Source organism: Podarcis gaigeae (assembly GCF_964106915.1).
Source record: "Podarcis gaigeae genome assembly, chromosome: 2".
NCBI classification, from domain to species: Eukaryota; Metazoa; Chordata; class Lepidosauria; order Squamata; family Lacertidae; genus Podarcis; species Podarcis gaigeae.
In genome coordinates this window covers 126,865,729-126,882,942 of record NC_139679.1, presented here as the reverse complement: position 1 = coordinate 126,882,942, position 17,214 = coordinate 126,865,729, and the positions used below count along the sequence as shown (strand labels likewise).

The 17,214-nt window shown below is 50.3% G+C and overlaps 1 protein-coding gene across 2 annotated transcripts in view; it reads right to left on the bottom strand.

The window, feature by feature from the left end:
- The window catches only part of LOC310837206 (uncharacterized protein), a 314,413-nt gene that overhangs the window by 89,971 nt on the left and 207,228 nt on the right, over positions 1-17,214 (bottom strand). The window contains exons 5-6 of one of the 2 annotated variants that reach the window (XM_083723307.1): positions 2,687-2,860; positions 2,321-2,494 (exon numbers count right to left, since the gene is read on the bottom strand). In XM_083723307.1, the coding sequence (XP_083579433.1) occupies positions 2,321-2,494; positions 2,687-2,860 (348 nt within the window). Of the gene's footprint in view, positions 1-445; positions 582-2,320; positions 2,495-2,686; positions 2,861-9,254; positions 9,381-17,214 lie in introns of those variants that run through there. The other variant, XR_014560467.1, reaches the window with a different exon arrangement.

Here is a 17,214-nt window from a genome sequence, read left to right as displayed (position 1 = left end):
CAAAGTGAGTTTCGTCCGCTCCCGGAAGTTCTTCCCACATTCCAAGCACTGATAGGGTTTCTCCCCTGTATGAGTTCTTTGATGCAAAGTGAGTTTCGTCCGCTCCCGGAAGTTCTTCCCACATTGCAAGCACTGATAGGGTTTTTCTCCTGTATGAATTCTTTGATGGGAAGTGAGAGTGTGCCTCTGACTGAAGCTCTTCCCACACTGCAAACACTGATAGGGTTTCTCCCCTGTATGAATTCTTTGATGGGAAGTGAGAGTATTACTGTGCCTGAAGTGCTTCCCACATTCCAAGCACTGATGTGGTTTCTCCCCGGTATGAATTCTTTGATGGAAAGTGAGATTCCGGCGGTTACTGAAGCTCTTTCCACATTCTGAGCACTGATACAATTTCTCCCTGCTCTGTCCTCTTTTGTGTGCAGTGAGACTATCCCTCTGAACAAAACTCTTTCTTTGACGGGAGGTGGACTGGGAGCTCTGACGGATGTTCTCTCCACACTCTGAATGTTTATATGACTTCTCCGCTATGTGGATTCTCTTGTGCTCCCCCTTGTTCTTCCCTTCCAGTTCATCTCCATCTGCAATGAAGAGAGAAGCAAATTAGAGCCTCAGGAAGAAATGGAGCTCCAGATCATTGAACAAAGTTAATGAATGCCTGTGATAGAGGAAGAACTAAAAATAGTTAGATGTGGGGCCTTTCTATAGTTTTCACTGCTTTGGTTGGCTGGTATTTACTGACATAATGCTTGGCTTTTATCTGGAATGGATTTTGTTCTGGCTCAAACCTGGAATCCACTCCATCTCCAAAGTCAGTCATCTCTTTGGTCAATCAAATGCAAACAGAAGCTAAAACAACACGCCTGACAGAATTTACATCAACTTCCCTAAAAACTCTGAAGCCGGCATTTAAGAAGGCCTGGGTGGTTCAGAGAAGCCTGGTCACTGTTTTAAAATGCATGACTAGACGCAGAACATTTAGAGAGGAAACAGTTGATATCCCTCCATTCTGGGTTCACGGTGGGGGATATTAGAATCCCAGACCCTGTTGGTCTCCAGCCAAAGAGTTGAAGTTCATCACATACAGGTATGTATGGAACGTCCACGTCTCGTCTGTGAAACAAACAGCAACACCTTCACCTGAACACTCCCCATCAGAGATTTCACCCCTCCCATATCCAAGAATCTCCTGAGGAGCCTGCTGATTCTACAGAGAGGAGGAGCAATGTTCTGCTTTCTACTTAGTCAGTGAGTGAATCAGCAGGCGTGTGAGTCAGTCAGGGTATCGGAGAGAGTGTTAGAGATCGTGTCTAGAGATAAGGTTGCTGCTAAGAGCAGCTGCAGACTCTCTGTGTAGCATTGATTTACGCTTAGATCCTTTAGCTCTGTATATAGTTTTGTATCATAGTTGTAGCTATAGAATAAAAGGAAGATATTCTACAGAGCTGCTCTCCGAGTGGTTTATACTCTGCAAGACTCTGCAAGACTCTGCTGCGCAACGACTGTATTATTGTGCAAGTGAATCCGGTGCTCTCAGCTCTAAGCTGTGAGTCCACAGCACGGTGACCTGACCCTGTGAGAAAGGTGGTCACTGTCAGTGCTACCCAGCTCGCCTAGCCCAGTCGGGGTTGAAGTGCATGCGTCCAGTTGGTGCACTGGCTCAAGGGCGATGCTGACAGTTGACTCAATCTGGTTGGTCTAAATTTAAATTTATACGTAAATCACTTTCTTCACTTTGAGGAGACTGCATTTTTTCATTAGCAACAAAAGAGCAAAAGTGACTATAACTCAGTTCAAACCAATTCATGAACCCAGAACTCATACACCGACCACTAATGGTGAACTAATGATGAATATTAGATATTCCTGCAAATTTATTCTGCTATTTTTGATATGCAAATGGCATGCAAAGACTTAGTCTACATATTTGTATCATTTATTAGTCCTATGATCCTTGTTTTTAAAAGCAAATAAGAAGTTATTCCAAAAAGAAAAAGACAACACACAGAGGCCCCATCTGCATTCAAACTGCAAAGCAGGATCAGTGAGTTTTCTGACATTGGCAGGGCATTCAGATCACAGTACTGGTTTTAGACCATTTGAGCTGTGGTGACTGGGGAGCTGTGATCTATTCCTGGCTCAAATTGCCTGCAGATGACAAAGGAGCAGGTAGGCAGGCAGGTGGAGGAGCCCGAAAAGGTGCTCCCCTTCTCCATCTCCATCCGCCTGCCTGCCTCCCCCCACCCTCTAGCTGAGCAAGCCCCAATTCCTCTCTGGCTCCATCCATCCAGGTCCCCATCTCCCCTCCCCTGGGACTCACCAGATCTCTCGGAGGTCCCTGGGAGGGAGCGCTCAGAGGTTGTGGGGAGGGATGCAGGAGACAGCCGGACCATGTCAACCGTCCATCTTCCCCCTTCCATCCTTGCTAGCTTTGCAGGATTCGTCTCTTTCATCCTTCCTGAGGAGTCAAGGAGCCAAAAGAAGCTGCAGGGTCCTGAGAGAGAGGAAGAAGCAAAGGGAGCCTCAGAGGCCCTGCAGGGATTTTCTGGCTGGAGGGGAAGCCTCCCAATATCTTGGGGGCCCCATCCACAGCAAAATCCCTGCTTTAACTCATTTCTGGCCAGAGAGCTTCCCCTCTTCACCCTCCATCCATCCATGTTCCCATCTCCCCTCCCCTAGGACTCACCATATCTCTCGGAGGTCCCTGGGTGGGAATGCTCAGAAGCTGTGGGGAGCGATGCAGGAGACAACCTGACCAGGTCAACCGTCCATCTTCCCCCTTCCAACTTCGCTAGTTTTGCAGGATCCATTCCTTTCATCCTTCCTGAGGAGTCGAGGAGCCAAAACAAGCTGCAGGGTCCTGGGAGAGAGGAAGAAGCAAAGGGAGCCTCAGAGGCCCTGCAGGGATTCTTCTGCCCTAGATATTCTCCTGCCCCTAGAGAAGCACAAATGGGGCAGCCCCTTCCCAACAGAAGCCCCATTTCTATACCTCTCCAGTGGTTCCAATAAATCAGGTAGTCTACTTGCGTGTCAATTGAAGAAAGAAAAGAGAGAGTAATTGAGAAATGAAAAATAATTGAAGATCCTAAAGGAATATGCAAAAAAAATTGTAAACTACTATAGGAAATTTTACCATGCAGAAGAAGACCAAGAGGAGGAAATGGAAAGACACATAGCACAAAATAGACTCCCGACAATAGCAGATTGGAAAATAGAACAACTAAATCTACCAACAGTGATGATGTAGGTGCAGCAATGTCAAAAGCAAAGATAGGAAAGTCCCACGTACGGATGGATTATCGGCGGCATTTTATAAGAAGTTAGAAGATATATTATCAGAACCAATGAAACAGTACTGAACGGAATTTAAAAGAAGGAAGAATACCAAAATCATGGGAAGAAGCATTTATCACACTGATACCCAAACAAGGAGCAGATCCAACACTAATCAAAAATTATAGACCTATATCATTGTTCAATAATGATTATAAAATATATTGAATGAAATAATACACAGAGATCAGGCTGGCTTCTTACCAGGCAGACACATGCACAATAAAATGAGAAACATCATTGATATTTTAGAATATTTAGAAGCAAGAGCAGATAAAAAAGCCATTTTGATGCTGATAGACATGGAGAAGGTCTTCGACAACATCTCTTGGAGCTCCATGAAAAAAACTACAGAAAAAACAGGACTCGGAGAAAATATTCTTAGGGGTGTTAAGGCAAAATAATAAAGAAAATCCTTGAATTTTGAAGTGGCAGGATTTAAGTTAAATAAAAATAAGACTAGTATGCTAGCAAAAAATATGTCAACACAGGAAAAAGAAGAACTAAAGAAAATATCAGGATTGGAAACAGTAAATAAAACTAAGTATTTGGGAATCTGGCTGACAAATGAAAACACCAATCTATTTAAAGACAATTATATTAAAATATGGAAAGAAATCAAATTTGAATAATATAATAAGAAAATTGATATATAGAGTATGGGAAAAACATAAAGTGGTGTTAGAACCTAAAAACCCCGGTAGATTCCTCCTTAGAAAGCAATAACTGGGGAAAAGAAAAATATGGAATTGAATTGGGCCACTTTCACTGCCTTGTTGTGACGAAGGGGCTTGAATAACTCAGAGAAGCCATGAGCTAAGCTGTGCAGGGCCACCCAAGACGGACAGGATATAGTGGAGAGTTTTGACCAAACGTGATCCACCTGGAGCAGGAACCGGCCAGCCACTCCAGTATCCCTGCCAAGAAAACTCCATTGACAAAGACAACAGGCATCTAAAAGTTATGATGCTGGAAGATGAGCCCCTCAGGTCGGAAGGCGTCCAACATGCCACTGAGGAAGAGCGGAAGACAAGTAGATTCAGAGCTGATGAAGCGGCTGGGCCAAAGCCGAAAGGACGCTCAGTTGCGGATATGTCTGGAAGCAAAAGGAAAGTCTAACAAACACTCTGTGAGGTGAGCGGGGCTGAGAGACTTCAAAGAAGTGTGACTGGCCCAAGGTCACCCAGCAGCTGCATGTGGAGGAGCGGGAAAGCGAACCTGGTTCACCAGATTACGAGACTACCACTTTTAACTACTGCACCACACTGGCTCTCCAGAGGAATTATACCAGAAACATATGGATGTCTCGTACACCCTAGGTAGTGTGGTTGCTGACCTTGAGCCAAACATCCTGGAGAGTGAAGTCAAATGGGCCTTAGAATCAGAATCTCCTTTAAATCAGAACCAGTGAAGGCGGTGAAGGTCCTGTGTGAGTGCCTGGAGGCGGTTGGAGGATGGATGACGGCTAACAGATTGAGGTTGATCCTGACAAGACAGAAGTACTGTTTTGGGGGGACAGGGGGCGGGCAGGTGCGGAGGACTCCCTGGTCCTGAATGGGGTAACTGTGCCCCTGAAGGACCAGGTGCGCAGCCTGGGAGTCATTTCGGACTCACAGCTGTCCATGGAGGCGCAGGTCAATTCTGTGTCCTGGGTGACTGTCTCCACCTGATTTGCAGGCTAAGACCCTACCTGCCTGCGGACTGTCTCACCAGAGTGGTGCATGCTCTGGTTATCTCCTGCTTGGACTACTGCAATGCACTCTACGTGGGGCTACTTTTGAAGGTGACCCGGAAACTGCAATTAATCCAGAACACCAGTCCTGAGAGATCTGCATTGGATCCCAGTATGTTTCCGAGCACAATTCAAAGTGTTGGTGCTGACCTTTCAAGCCCTAAACGGCCTCGGTCCAGTATACCTGAAGGAGTGTCTCCACCCCCATCATTCTGCCTGGACACTGAGATCCAGCGCCGAGGGCCTTCTGGCGGTTCCCTCATTGTGAGAAGTGAGGTTACAGGGAACCAGACAAAGGGCCTTCTCGGTAGTGGCGCCTACCCTGTGGAACACCCTCACCTCAGATGTGAAGGAAATAAGCAGCTATCCTATCTTTAAAAGACATCTGAAGGCAGCCATGTTTAGGGAAGTTTTTAATATTTAATGCTGTACTGTTTTTAACATTTGACTGGGAGCCGCCCAGAGTGGCTGGGGAAACTCAGCCAGACGGACGGGGTGTAAATAATAAATTATTATTATCAATATGCCAGCAAGTGTGGAAAACTCAGTAGTGGCCAGAGGATTGGAGAAGGTCAGTCTACATCCCAATGCCAAAGAAGGGCAGTGCCAAAGAATGCTCCAACTACCGCACAATTGCACTCATTTCACACGCTAGCAAGGTTATGCTTAAAATTCTACAAGGAAGGCTCAAGCAGTATGTGGACCGAGAACTCCCAGAAGTGCAAGCTGGATTTAGAAGAGGCAGAGGAACCAGAGACCAAATTGCAAACATGCGCTGGATTATGGAGAGAGCTAGAGAGTTCCAGAAAGACATCTACTTCTGCTTCATTGACTATGCAAAAGCCTTTGACTGTGTGCCTGATCACCTCATCTGTCTCCTGAGAAATCTCTATGCGGGACAAGAAGCTACAGTTAGAACTGGATATGGAACAACTGATTGGTTCAAAACTGGGAAAGGGGTACAGCAAGGCTGTATATTGTCTCCCTGCTTATTTAACTTATATGCAGAATTCATCATGCGAAAGGCTGGGCTGGATGAATCCCAAACTGGAATTAAGATTGCCGGAAGAAATATCAACAACCTCAGATATGCAGATGACACAACCTTGATGCCAGAAAGTGAGGAGGAATTAAAGAACCTTTTATTGAGGGTGAAAGAGGAGAGCGCAAAATATGGTTTGAACCTCAACATCAAAAAACGAAGATCATGGCCACTGGGCCCATCACCTCCTGGCAAATAGAAGGGGAAGAAATGGAAGCAGTGAGAGATTTTGCTTTCTTGGGCTCCATGATCACTGCAGGTGGTGACAGCAGCCACGAAATTAAAAGACACCTGCTTCTTGGGAGAAAAGCAGTGACAAACCTAGACAGCATCTTAAAAAGCAGAGACATCACCTTGCCAACAAAGGTCCGTATAGTAAAAGCTCTGGTTTTCCCAGTAGTGATGTATGGAAGCAGTGGCGTAGCGTGGGGGGTGCAGGCGGTGCCAGCCGCACCGGGCGCAACATTTGGGGGGGCGCATTCGCAGCCCTCTGCCCCTACCTGGCTCACTCCCGCTTGCAGCAGCAGCAGCCTGGTGAATAGGGCGCGCGCGCGCAGGGTGCACGGATTGCAAAGGCGAAGGAGACGAGGCAGAGGCTGCGGGCTGGCGGAGGAAACAGGAGAGATTCAGCTTGCAAGCAAGCCGGGACGCTTTGTCGGCTTGGGGAAAGCCCTGCGGGGGCCAAGAGCACGCGCCTCGCTTTGCTGGGCGCAGAGGTGGGGAGGGAAGAATCTCCACCCCTCTCTCTCTCCAAAGGGGATTTACGCTGGCTGAGCTGGGTTTCGCCTCCTCCGCCACCGCCTGGGGACAGCTCCTCAGAGGAGAAGGACGTTGGGAGCGCAGAGAGGAATGGGGGGGGGGGCGCAACTCCAGCCATCGCCCATCGCCAGCAGTGTCCGTGCCTCCTTCGGGGGGCTCCTCGGGGGGCTCCTTGAGGAATCCTGGCAGCAGGATCTTGGAGACGCTTTGCCTGCGAGGCAGCTGCCCACCACTCCCGGGGCCAGCCTGGGCAGCCAAGTGAGACCCCTGCTTCTTCAGAAATTTCTCCAAAGGCTTCATCCCGCCGACGGCAGTGGGGGCACCCAGGGGCTCAGCTGGGCCCCAGGACAAGGGGTGATCCAATGTGCCCTTTTCAGCTTAGGCCAAAATTGGGGATCAGGGGCGGCGCACTCTGCGTGCCTGCGGCGGGGGTGGAGAGACGTGCGATCAGAGAGTCATGGCTATGCCAGATGTTGGAGGCGGGCGAAGATCTGGCCAAGAAGGTGGCAGGGAGCTGCCTCTTTGGAGAAGGGAAACAGTGTCCGGCGTTGGGGAGGGGGGGTGGAGCGGGGGCGCTGCTCTGGCCAACTTTACCGAGCGTGGAAAGGCTTTAGGGGGTGGGGTGCGCGGGGTCCTGCTTGACTCTCCCTGCAGGGGGAGTGACCAGAGGTGCCTCCATGGCTTCGCGTCCTGATGCCCTCCTGAAGTGGTAGGCGTCGAGAGGCAGACAGGTGGATTGCCGTCTACTCTTTGGCCGTGCCAGAAACGTGGCAAGCGGGCGCAACATCTGGGGGTTAGGGTTAGGGGGTGCAAATCCACGGGTTAGGGGGTGCAAATTACTTGCCTTGCCCCGGGTGCTGACAACCCACGCTACGCCACTGTATGGAAGTGAGAGCTGGACCATAAAGAAGGCTGATCACCGAAGAATTGATGCTTTTGAGTTATGGTCTGGAGGAGACTCTTGAGAGTCCCATGGACTGCAAGGAGATCAAACGTATCCATTCTTAAGGAAATTAGCCCTGAGTGCTCACTGGAAGGACAGATCGTGAAGCTGAGGCTCCAATACTTTGGCCACCTCATGAGAAGAGAAGACTCCCTGAAAAGGACCCTGATGTTGGGAAAGATGGAGGGCACAAGGAGAAGGGGACAACAGAGGACGAGATGGTGGGACAGTGTTCTCGAAGCTACCAGCATGAGTTTGGCCAAACTGCGGGAGGAAATAAAACACCACCTAACAGGGTGGATCCAGTATCACCAAATAAATGAGGTCTTCATATCTGTCAAGAAAAAGGGTTTTGCAATTTCAGTATTGGATTAAGGATTACAGTGGAGCCTCGCAAGATGAAATTAATCCGTTCCGTGAGGCTCTTCGTATAGCGGTTTTTTCGTCTTGCGAAGCAAGCCCATTGACAGCTTAGCGGATTAGCGCTATTAGCGGTTTAGCGGCTTTTAGCGGATCAGCTGATAAGCGACTTAGGGCTTAGGAAAAGGGGGGAGGGAAAAAACCCGCAGGAACTCGCAAGACATTTTCATCTTGCGAAGCAAGCCCATAGGAAAATTTGTTTTGTGAAGCGCCTCCAAAACGGAAAACCCTTTCGTCTAGCGGGTTTTCCGTCTTGCGAGGCGTTCGTCTTGCGGGGCACCACTGTATTACAAAACAAAACAAAACAAAAGTAATTTCTAAAATGTATGGAACATTATTGGCGTGGAAGGATATGGATGAACAGGTAAAGGCGGTAATGATCAAATTGGCTATGGATTTAGGGAAACCTATTCAAGTAATAACATCATGGGGAAAATGATGGAAGGAGAGTTGGAATTTTACGGCTTGTGAGGCAATAACAGAAAATTTGATAAAGATGTTTTATAGATGGTATATAACACCAACCAAGATATGTAAAATGTATAAAACAAAATCAAAATTACGTTGGAGGTGTAACCAAGTAGAGGGGACACTTCTGCATATGTGGTGGCTATGTGATAAAATCAAGGGCTTCTGGGATACGGTTTATGAAGAACTAAAAATTGAGACTGGTTTCCCAGGTGAAGCTTTTTCCACATTCTGTAGGAAATATTTCATGGAAAATTAGATTCACCAACAGAATGAAGCCAGACAAATGTAGAAAGGGAAAAAGATCTCTGAAGCCTACATTGAAGAAGGCCTGGGCAGCTCAGAGCAGCCTCATCCTGGTTTGAAAAGGCAGGACTGGTGGAAGAATATTCCGAGACAGAACAGGAGATACATCTCCTATGGAGAGTTGTGGGTGTGTTAACATCTCAGATGCTGCAGGTGGCGCTATGGGGCTCCCTCAAAATAGAGGAGGTTTGTCCTTCAGAGATCTGTATGGAATTTCAAAACTGACCTCATGATCCAGCAGGGAGCCTTACCAGAGAGGCCACGATCCCAGGATTCTCCTCCTTGACTTCCTTCTGCAGAGCTCTCTGGTCAGGATCCAGCAAAGCCCAGTCCTCCTCTGTGAAAGGAACAGCTACGTCTTCAAAGCACACTGGACCCTAAGAGAAAAAGAGAGCATAAAGATGATCTTCTAAAAATTGCTCTGTTCTTTTCTGTATCAATTTTGTTGTGTATTTTAATGATGGGTGTTAATCTTTGTGTGGGGCAACTCCATAAAACAATAATTTTATTATCTATGTAGCCTTCATCTTCAAGTAAACCTTTGCAAGCATTCCCATTTTCCAGATGGAAGGACCTCCTCTCACTTCATCTGGTGGGGTGGACCCTCCCCCTGCCCTCAAGCCAACTTCAAGGGGCACCAGGAGGGGGAGGGGAGGGAATGTTGGTTGGTTGGCATCCCTCTGTCTTAGGAGACCATGGCAGAGTGTGTGTCTTTGAGTGAGATCCAGTTGTTGGGAGGGTAACAGCGCCAGCCGTGGGTGTGGAGATCTGTTCAAGAAAATTTGAGATATGAAAGGAACATTTTGTACAAAAATTACCATAATAAAGGAAAAGTGGTAAGGACGTAACAGAAGCAGAAGACATCAAGAAGAGGGGGCAAGAATACACAGAGAAGAAGGAGGAGGAGGAGGAGGAGAAGACGAAGAAGAAGAAGAAGAATAGTAGTAGTAGTAGTAGTAGTAGTTTGGATTTGAAATCCCGCTTTATCACTACCCGAAGGCGTCTCAAAGCGGCTCACAATCTCCTTTCCCTTCCTCCCCCACAACAAACACTCTGTGAGGTGAGTGGGGCTGAGAGACGTCAGAGAAGTGTGACTGGCCCAAGGTCACCCAGCAGCTGCATGTGGAGGAGCGGAGACGCGAACCCGGTTCCCCAGATTACGAGTCCACTGCTCTTAACCACAACACCACACTGGCTCTCCAGAGGAATTATACCAGGAAGATGGAGGGCACAAGGAGAAGGGGACGACAGAGGAGGAGATGGTGGGACAGTGTTCTTGAAGCTACCAGCATGAGTTTGGCCAAACTCCAGGAGGAAATAACCTAACAGGGTGGATCCAGTATCACCAAATAAATGAGGGCTTCATAGCTGACAAGAAAAAGGGTTTTGCAATTTCAGTATTGGATAACGAATTACTACAAAACAAAACAAAACAAAAGTAATTTGTAAAAGGTATGGAACATTATTGGAGTGGGAGGATATGGATGAACAGGTAAAGTCGGTAATGATCAAATTGGCTATGGATTTAAGGAAACCTATTCAAGTAACATCATGGGGGAAATTATGGAAGGAGAGTTGGAATTTTACGGCTTGTGAGGCAATAACAGAAAATTTGATAAAGATGTTTTAAACAAGGAAATATTTCTTTACGCCACATTGGCAGTGAGAACATTTAATGCCAATTAATTGCCAAAAATTGGGGGGGGGGGGAGAAATAATTCTGACCAAAAAAAAGCTCTCTTTCGAGGAAGGTCCCTGGCACTTCGGGGAGAGAACATAAATTTTGTTACTACTCCGGGTCAACGCTCTTTCCCCTTAATTCCTCATGAAGTTTCCTAATACCAGTTATACCATATGCCTTATACCATTTTCTAAAATTCTATGATTATCCCTGCTGTGTTTTATTTAATGGAAATTGAGACTGGTTTTCTAGGTGAAGCACACTGGACCCTAAGAGAAACAGGGAGAATAAAGATATTTTTCTACACATTGCTCTGTTCTTTTCTGTAACAATTTTGTGGTGTATTTAAATGATGGGTACAGTGGTACCTCGGGTTACAGATGCTTCAGGTTACAGACTCCACTAACCCAGACATAGTACCTCGGGTTAAGAACTTTGCTTCAGGATTAGAACAGAAATCGCACGGTGGTGGTAGCGGAGGCCCCATTTTCTAACGTAGTACCTCAGGTTAAGAACAGTTTCAGGTTAAAAATAGACCTCCAGAATAAATTAAGTTCTTAACCCGAGGTACCACTGTATTAATCTTTGTGTAAGCGGGGGAATTCACATAATAATAATTTTATTATCTATATGGTACTCATCTTCAGGTAAATCTTTGCAAGCATTCCCATTTTCCAGATGGAAGGACCTCCTCTCTTTTCAGGAGGGGGAGGGGAGGGAATGTTGGTTGGCATCCTTCTGTCTTAGGAGACAATGGAAGAGTGTGTCTTTGGGAGTGAGATCTGGGGGAGAGACATGTGTTGTTGCATCTGGGACACAGGAAGAGGTCTGGAGATGCAGAAGGGCTTTTCTTCTCCCTGTGCTCCCCCCACGTGGGAATGTTCCCCTCTGGCTGCAGCCTCTGTTCACAAAGGTGACTTTTCCCTCCCTCTGAAGGGGGTTTAATTTCCTTGACCCAAAGGCCCCCCCCCCCAAATGAAGGCAGCATCTGGATCCCAAGGAAGAGCAGAGCTGCAGTCCTCCTGCGAACTGGCCCCCTCCCTGGCTTGGCAGAGAGGACAAAGGAGGACCCCCTGCTCTCTGACTTGGGGGTCTCCCCCCACTGTGCATGATCTGAGCAGGGGACCCCCACTCATCCTCCCTGCAGCCCTGGGACCCCCTTCTTCCCAGGACACACTAAGGGGGCAGAGAGAGGAGACTCACCCGAGTCCAAGGAAGCGTTTGCAAAAGAGAGAGAAGAAAGCAGCCTCCTCTCTGACTGCAGAAAGGGATGGGGGAGGGAGGGGCTTCTGCTCTGGAGGACCTTGCCCCTCCCCCTTCACTCCCTCCTCTCTAGGAATCCAGCTCTGCTCCTTTTAACCCTTGCCAAGCCGAGCGCCCCTGTCCTCCCCTCCCTCTCCCTGCCTTCAGTTTTCCTGCTTCTGCGCCTGCGCTCTAGGGGCTGCCCCCCCCTTATCTCCTGGGAGGGAGAAGAGGCGAAGGGCTGCCTAGTGGCGGGAGGTGCCGTGGGCTCAGAAATGGCTCCCTCCAGACACCCCCCCCAGGAACACCCTCCAGCTGGGGGGGAGGGAGGGGGGGCTTCCCAGTCAGGAGACCCCTCCCCCCCGAAAATTCCCTCCCCCCCCCCCAGGAAAATAGGGAGATGAGGAAGAAACGCCCTCGCGATCTTGGGGGGAGGCCAAAATGAGATTTACTGTAATAAGCTTTCAGGAGACCCACCTACAAAGGACCCATGGAAAATGGTTAATCAATAAAGCAGCTGGGGGCCAATGATTTATACCTTCAGATCAATTGAAAAAAGAGGCACTTTATGCCAGCCCCACACTCGACCCAAAGCGGATATTAGACGTCGTAGCAAATGGAAAGAAATCGGACTTTACTGCAATGGATGCCGGCAGTGGTGAGGGGAGTTTTCATCCCGCCTTTTGAAAAGCGAGAGGCATGAAGAGAAATGAGTAGAATGAAAAGAAATCCGCCCCTCAAGCCCCGGGAAAGTGCCGCCTGGTCTGACAGGAATCCTGGGCGCCTAAAACTGAGGCGAGGCAGTTGGGAAAAGGCGGGAAAAGTCGCTGAGGGGAAGAAGCGGCGGGGGGAGGGGCGCCTCCTCTCTGGTCCCTCAGAGACACAAGGGGGACCCTCTTGGGAGGGGGGCGGGAAGGTCTCTCGTCCCTCAGAGACACAAGGGGGACCCTCTTGGGAGGGGGGCGGGAAGGTCTCTCGTCCCTCAGAGACACAAGGGGGACCCTCTTGGGAGGGGGGCGGGAAGGTCTCTCGTCCCTCAGAGACACAAGGGGGACCCTCTTGGGAGGGGGGCAGAAAGGTCTCTCGTCCCTCAGAGACACAAGGGGGACCCTCTTGGGAGGGGGGCAGAAAGGTCTCTCGTCCCTCAGAGACACAAGGGGGACCCTCTTGGGAGGGGGGCAGAAAGCTCTCTCGTCCCTCAGAGACACAAGGGGGACCCTCTTGGGAGGGGGGCGGGAAGGTCTCTCGTCCCTCAGAGACACAAGGGGGACCCTCTTGGGAGGGGGGCAGGAAGGTCTCTCGTCCCTCAGAGACACAAGGGGGACCCTCTTGGGAGGGGGGCAGGAAGGTCTCTCGTCCCTCAGAGACACAAGGGGGACCCTCTTGGGAGGGGGGCAGGAAGGTCTCTCGTCCCTCAGAGACACAAGGGGGACCCTCTTGGGAGGGGGGCGGGAAGGTCTCTCGTCCCTCAGAGACACAAGGGGGACCCTCTTGGGAGGGGGGCAGGAAGGTCTCTCGTCCCTCAGAGACACAAGGGGGACCCTCTTGGGAGGGGGGCAGGAAGGTCTCTCGTCCCTCAGAGACACAAGGGGGACCCTCTTGGGAGGGGGGCAGGAAGGTCTCTCGTCCCTCAGAGACACAAGGGGGACCCTCTTGGGAGGGGGCCAGGAAGGTCTCTCGTCCCTCAGAGACACAAGGGGGGCCCTCTTGGGAGGGGGGCAGGAAGGTCTCTCTTCCCTCAGAGACACAAGGGGGACCCTCTTGGGAGGGGGGCAGGAAGGTCTCTCGTCCCTCAGAGAGACAAGGGGGACCCTCTTGGGAGGGGGGCGGGAAGGTCTCTCGTCCCTCAGAGACACAAGGGGGACCCTCTTGGGAGGGGGGCGGGAAGGTCTCTCGTCCCTCAGAGACACAAGGGGGACCCTCTTGGGAGGGGGGCAGGAAGGTCTCTCGTCCCTCAGAGACACAAGGGGGACCCTCTTGGGAGGGGGGCAGGAAGGTCTCTCGTCCCTCAGAGACACAAGGGGGACCCTCTTGGGAGGGGGGCAGGAAGGTCTCTCGTCCCTCAGAGACACAAGGGGGACCCTCTTGGGAGGGGGGCGGGAAGGTCTCTCGTCCCTCAGAGACACAAGGGGGACCCTCTTGGGAGGGGGGCGGGAAGGTCTCTCGTCCCTCAGAGACACAAGGGGGACCCTCTTGGGAGGGGGGCGGGAAGGTCTCTCGTCCCTCAGAGACACAAGGGGGACCCTCTTGGGAGGGGGGCGGGAAGGTCTCTCGTCCCTCAGAGACACAAGGGGGACCCTCTTGGGAGGGGGGCGGGAAGGTCTCTCGTCCCTCAGAGACACAAGGGGGACCCTCTTGGGAGGGGGGCAGGAAGGTCTCTCGTCCCTCAGAGACACAAGGGGGACCCTCTTGGGAGGGGGGCAGGAAGGTCTCTCGTCCCTCAGAGACACAAGGGGGACCCTCTTGGGAGGGGGGCGGGAAGGTCTCTCGTCCCTCAGAGACACAAGGGGGACCCTCTTGGGAGGGGGGCAGGAAGGTCTCTCGTCCCTCAGAGACACAAGGGGGACCCTCTTGGGAGGGGGGCAGAAAGGTCTCTCGTCCCTCAGAGACACAAGGGGGACCCTCTTGGGAGGGGGGCAGAAAGGTCTCTCGTCCCTCAGAGACACAAGGGGGACCCTCTTGGGAGGGGGGCGGGAAGGTCTCTCGTCCCTCAGAGACACAAGGGGGACCCTCTTGGGAGGGGGGCAGGAAGGTCTCTCGTCCCTCAGAGACACAAGGGGGACCCTCTTGGGAGGGGGGCAGGAAGGTCTCTCGTCCCTCAGAGACACAAGGGGGACCCTCTTGGGAGGGGGGCAGGAAGGAGGGCTCTCCCAGAAAGGGGTGGCAGGGGGGTCTCTCTCTCCCCCTTGTCGCAGGAAACCCACCGCCATCATTCAGTTTGTACAAACTCCACACACACTCACACACTACATACCCTACGCTTCTGTGATAAATTCATAGAAAATCAACCATACATCGGATCTGCACTGTTCCACTTTTATTTGACTCCATGAAGGAAGGACTACAAAATGGGGAAGAAGTGTGCATGCACACGAAAGCTCATACCAAGAACTAACTTAGTTGGTCTTTAAGGTGCTACTGGAAGGAATTTTTTAATTTTGTTTTGACTATGGCAGACCAACACGGCTACCTATCTGTAACTGGGGAAATGGTGAAGGTTTGATACAGGCCAGCCCAGCACATCCACAGGAGCCCTGCCCAGTTGCTATGCCAACCCGGATGGTCCCAGACAAAAGACCATCAAGATCACAAAGAACTTGCATATGGGAGTGGATTCAGCAGGGACTGGAACAAAGGACAATGATCAGATCTTCCCTCTGGGGGCAGGAAACTGCAAACTCCCCTCTGTCACCTGGAAAGTACTCTTGGGGAGGGGGAAAGGGGGAACCAGCCAGGTGACAGGACACTCAGGTTACCACCACAACCCCTCCTTTCTGTGATGGATGTATGATGTTTCTGGGGGGTGGTCTTGATCTACAGGGTGACAGTTTCAAAAGTCTTTAGAAGGCCTTGCACACCCCTGTTGCAACAGTTCAATAAAGGCCAAGCCTACAGGCTGCTGTTTTGCTCCAAGTTATCCTGGTTGGTGTCTTTGTTTTTGTCCAAGGGAGTCCTCGGAGTTTTCCGTTAACAGCTGGAGACTCCCCTTCTGGCCCCTCGGGGTCCCAGGAGCCCTTTCTGGATGGCCCTCGCTTGTTCCTCCCCCTCAGGCAGTAGTTCAACAGGAGAAGTCACAGGGGGCCAATGGAGCCCAGTGTGGGGACTGGGGAAATTGCTGAACTGGGGTTCTCCCAGTCCAGCCCAGACAAGAAAGAGAGGGAGCTCTCAGAAGAGGAAGCCATTGCGGAGAAGAACTGGACTTGGCTGCTCTTTGCTGAGGGTCTCCTGCCTTTCTTCCAAGGCTTCCAGGGGGTGCCACGCCCAGAGAAAGACACAGCCCCCCCCCCCGAAGGGCCCTGGGGAGCAAGCAGAGCCTGCCTCAGTTTCCTTCCCCAAGGCCTTGGAGGAACCTTGGGGTACGGAAGGAGAAACTCCAAATGGAGCTCAGGCTCCTGGCAAGTGGGGAAAGGAACATGATATAGCACTTTCCAGATGAGTCTCGATACAATACAATATTCTTTATTGTCATTGTCCCATACAGAACCACGAAATTGAAAAAATGTACATCAGACATTCAAAAACCAACAAGCCTGCTACCCCAGCCTGGTTAGCCCCCTAAAACTCTGATACCCCATAATTAAATACAATATACTCCCACAGAGACTACCTTACACTGCATTTAAAACCAAAATCGCATTTGGATAGAAACTGCTTCTCAGGTGGCTAGTCGTAGTCCTTATAACCCTGTACCTTCTTCCAGAAGGCGGAAGCTGAAAGGGATCATTTCCAGGGTGCGCACTATCTCTGCAGCTTTCTTCTCTAGCACCTTCTGCAAATCCCTGCAGGACCATGAGTAGTATGCATGAAAACATCAATGCTAAATTGAGCAGATCCCCGGAGGCAGTGCGGATTATTGCAAGGGACTTCACTCACACAGATGTGAGGGCAGCACTCCCAAAATCCCATCAGCACATTGAGTGTGCAATGAGGGGAGAAAATACTCTTGACAAGGTGTATACGAACATTGGACGGGCATATGAGGCGCAGCTCGGTGCTTCAGATCATGTGTCCCTGCTTCTGACACCAGTGTACACACCCCTCAGGAAACAAGGCCAGCTACAAACACGGATAGTTACGGTGTGGCCTGAGGGAGCCTCTCAGCAGTTGCAGGACTGTTTACAGGAGACCGATTGGAATATGTTCGACCATCAAGATCTAGAAACTTCTACATCAACGGTCCTGGATTATATTAGATTCGGCAGGTAAACACGAGGAAGGCTATGGGCCCAGATGGGGTGGCTGGCAGGGGGCTAAGAGATTGTTCGGACCAACTGGCAGGAATCTTTATGAAGATTTTTAACCAGTCTGGCCCAAGCCGCCGTTCCACCCTGTCTGAAATCTGGTACTGTTATACCCCTGCCAAAAACACCAAAGAGAGACAGTCTGAATGATTTTCGCCCTGTGGCGTTGACACCCATTATAATGTTTCGAAAAACTGGCAAGGAACCGTATCATATCTTGTCTGCCAGTAGAACTTGACCCTTACCAGTTTGCATGCTGTCCTGACTCATTTGGAGAAGAAAAGGAAGTATGCGAGATTTTTATTTGTAGACTTTAGTTCTGCATTT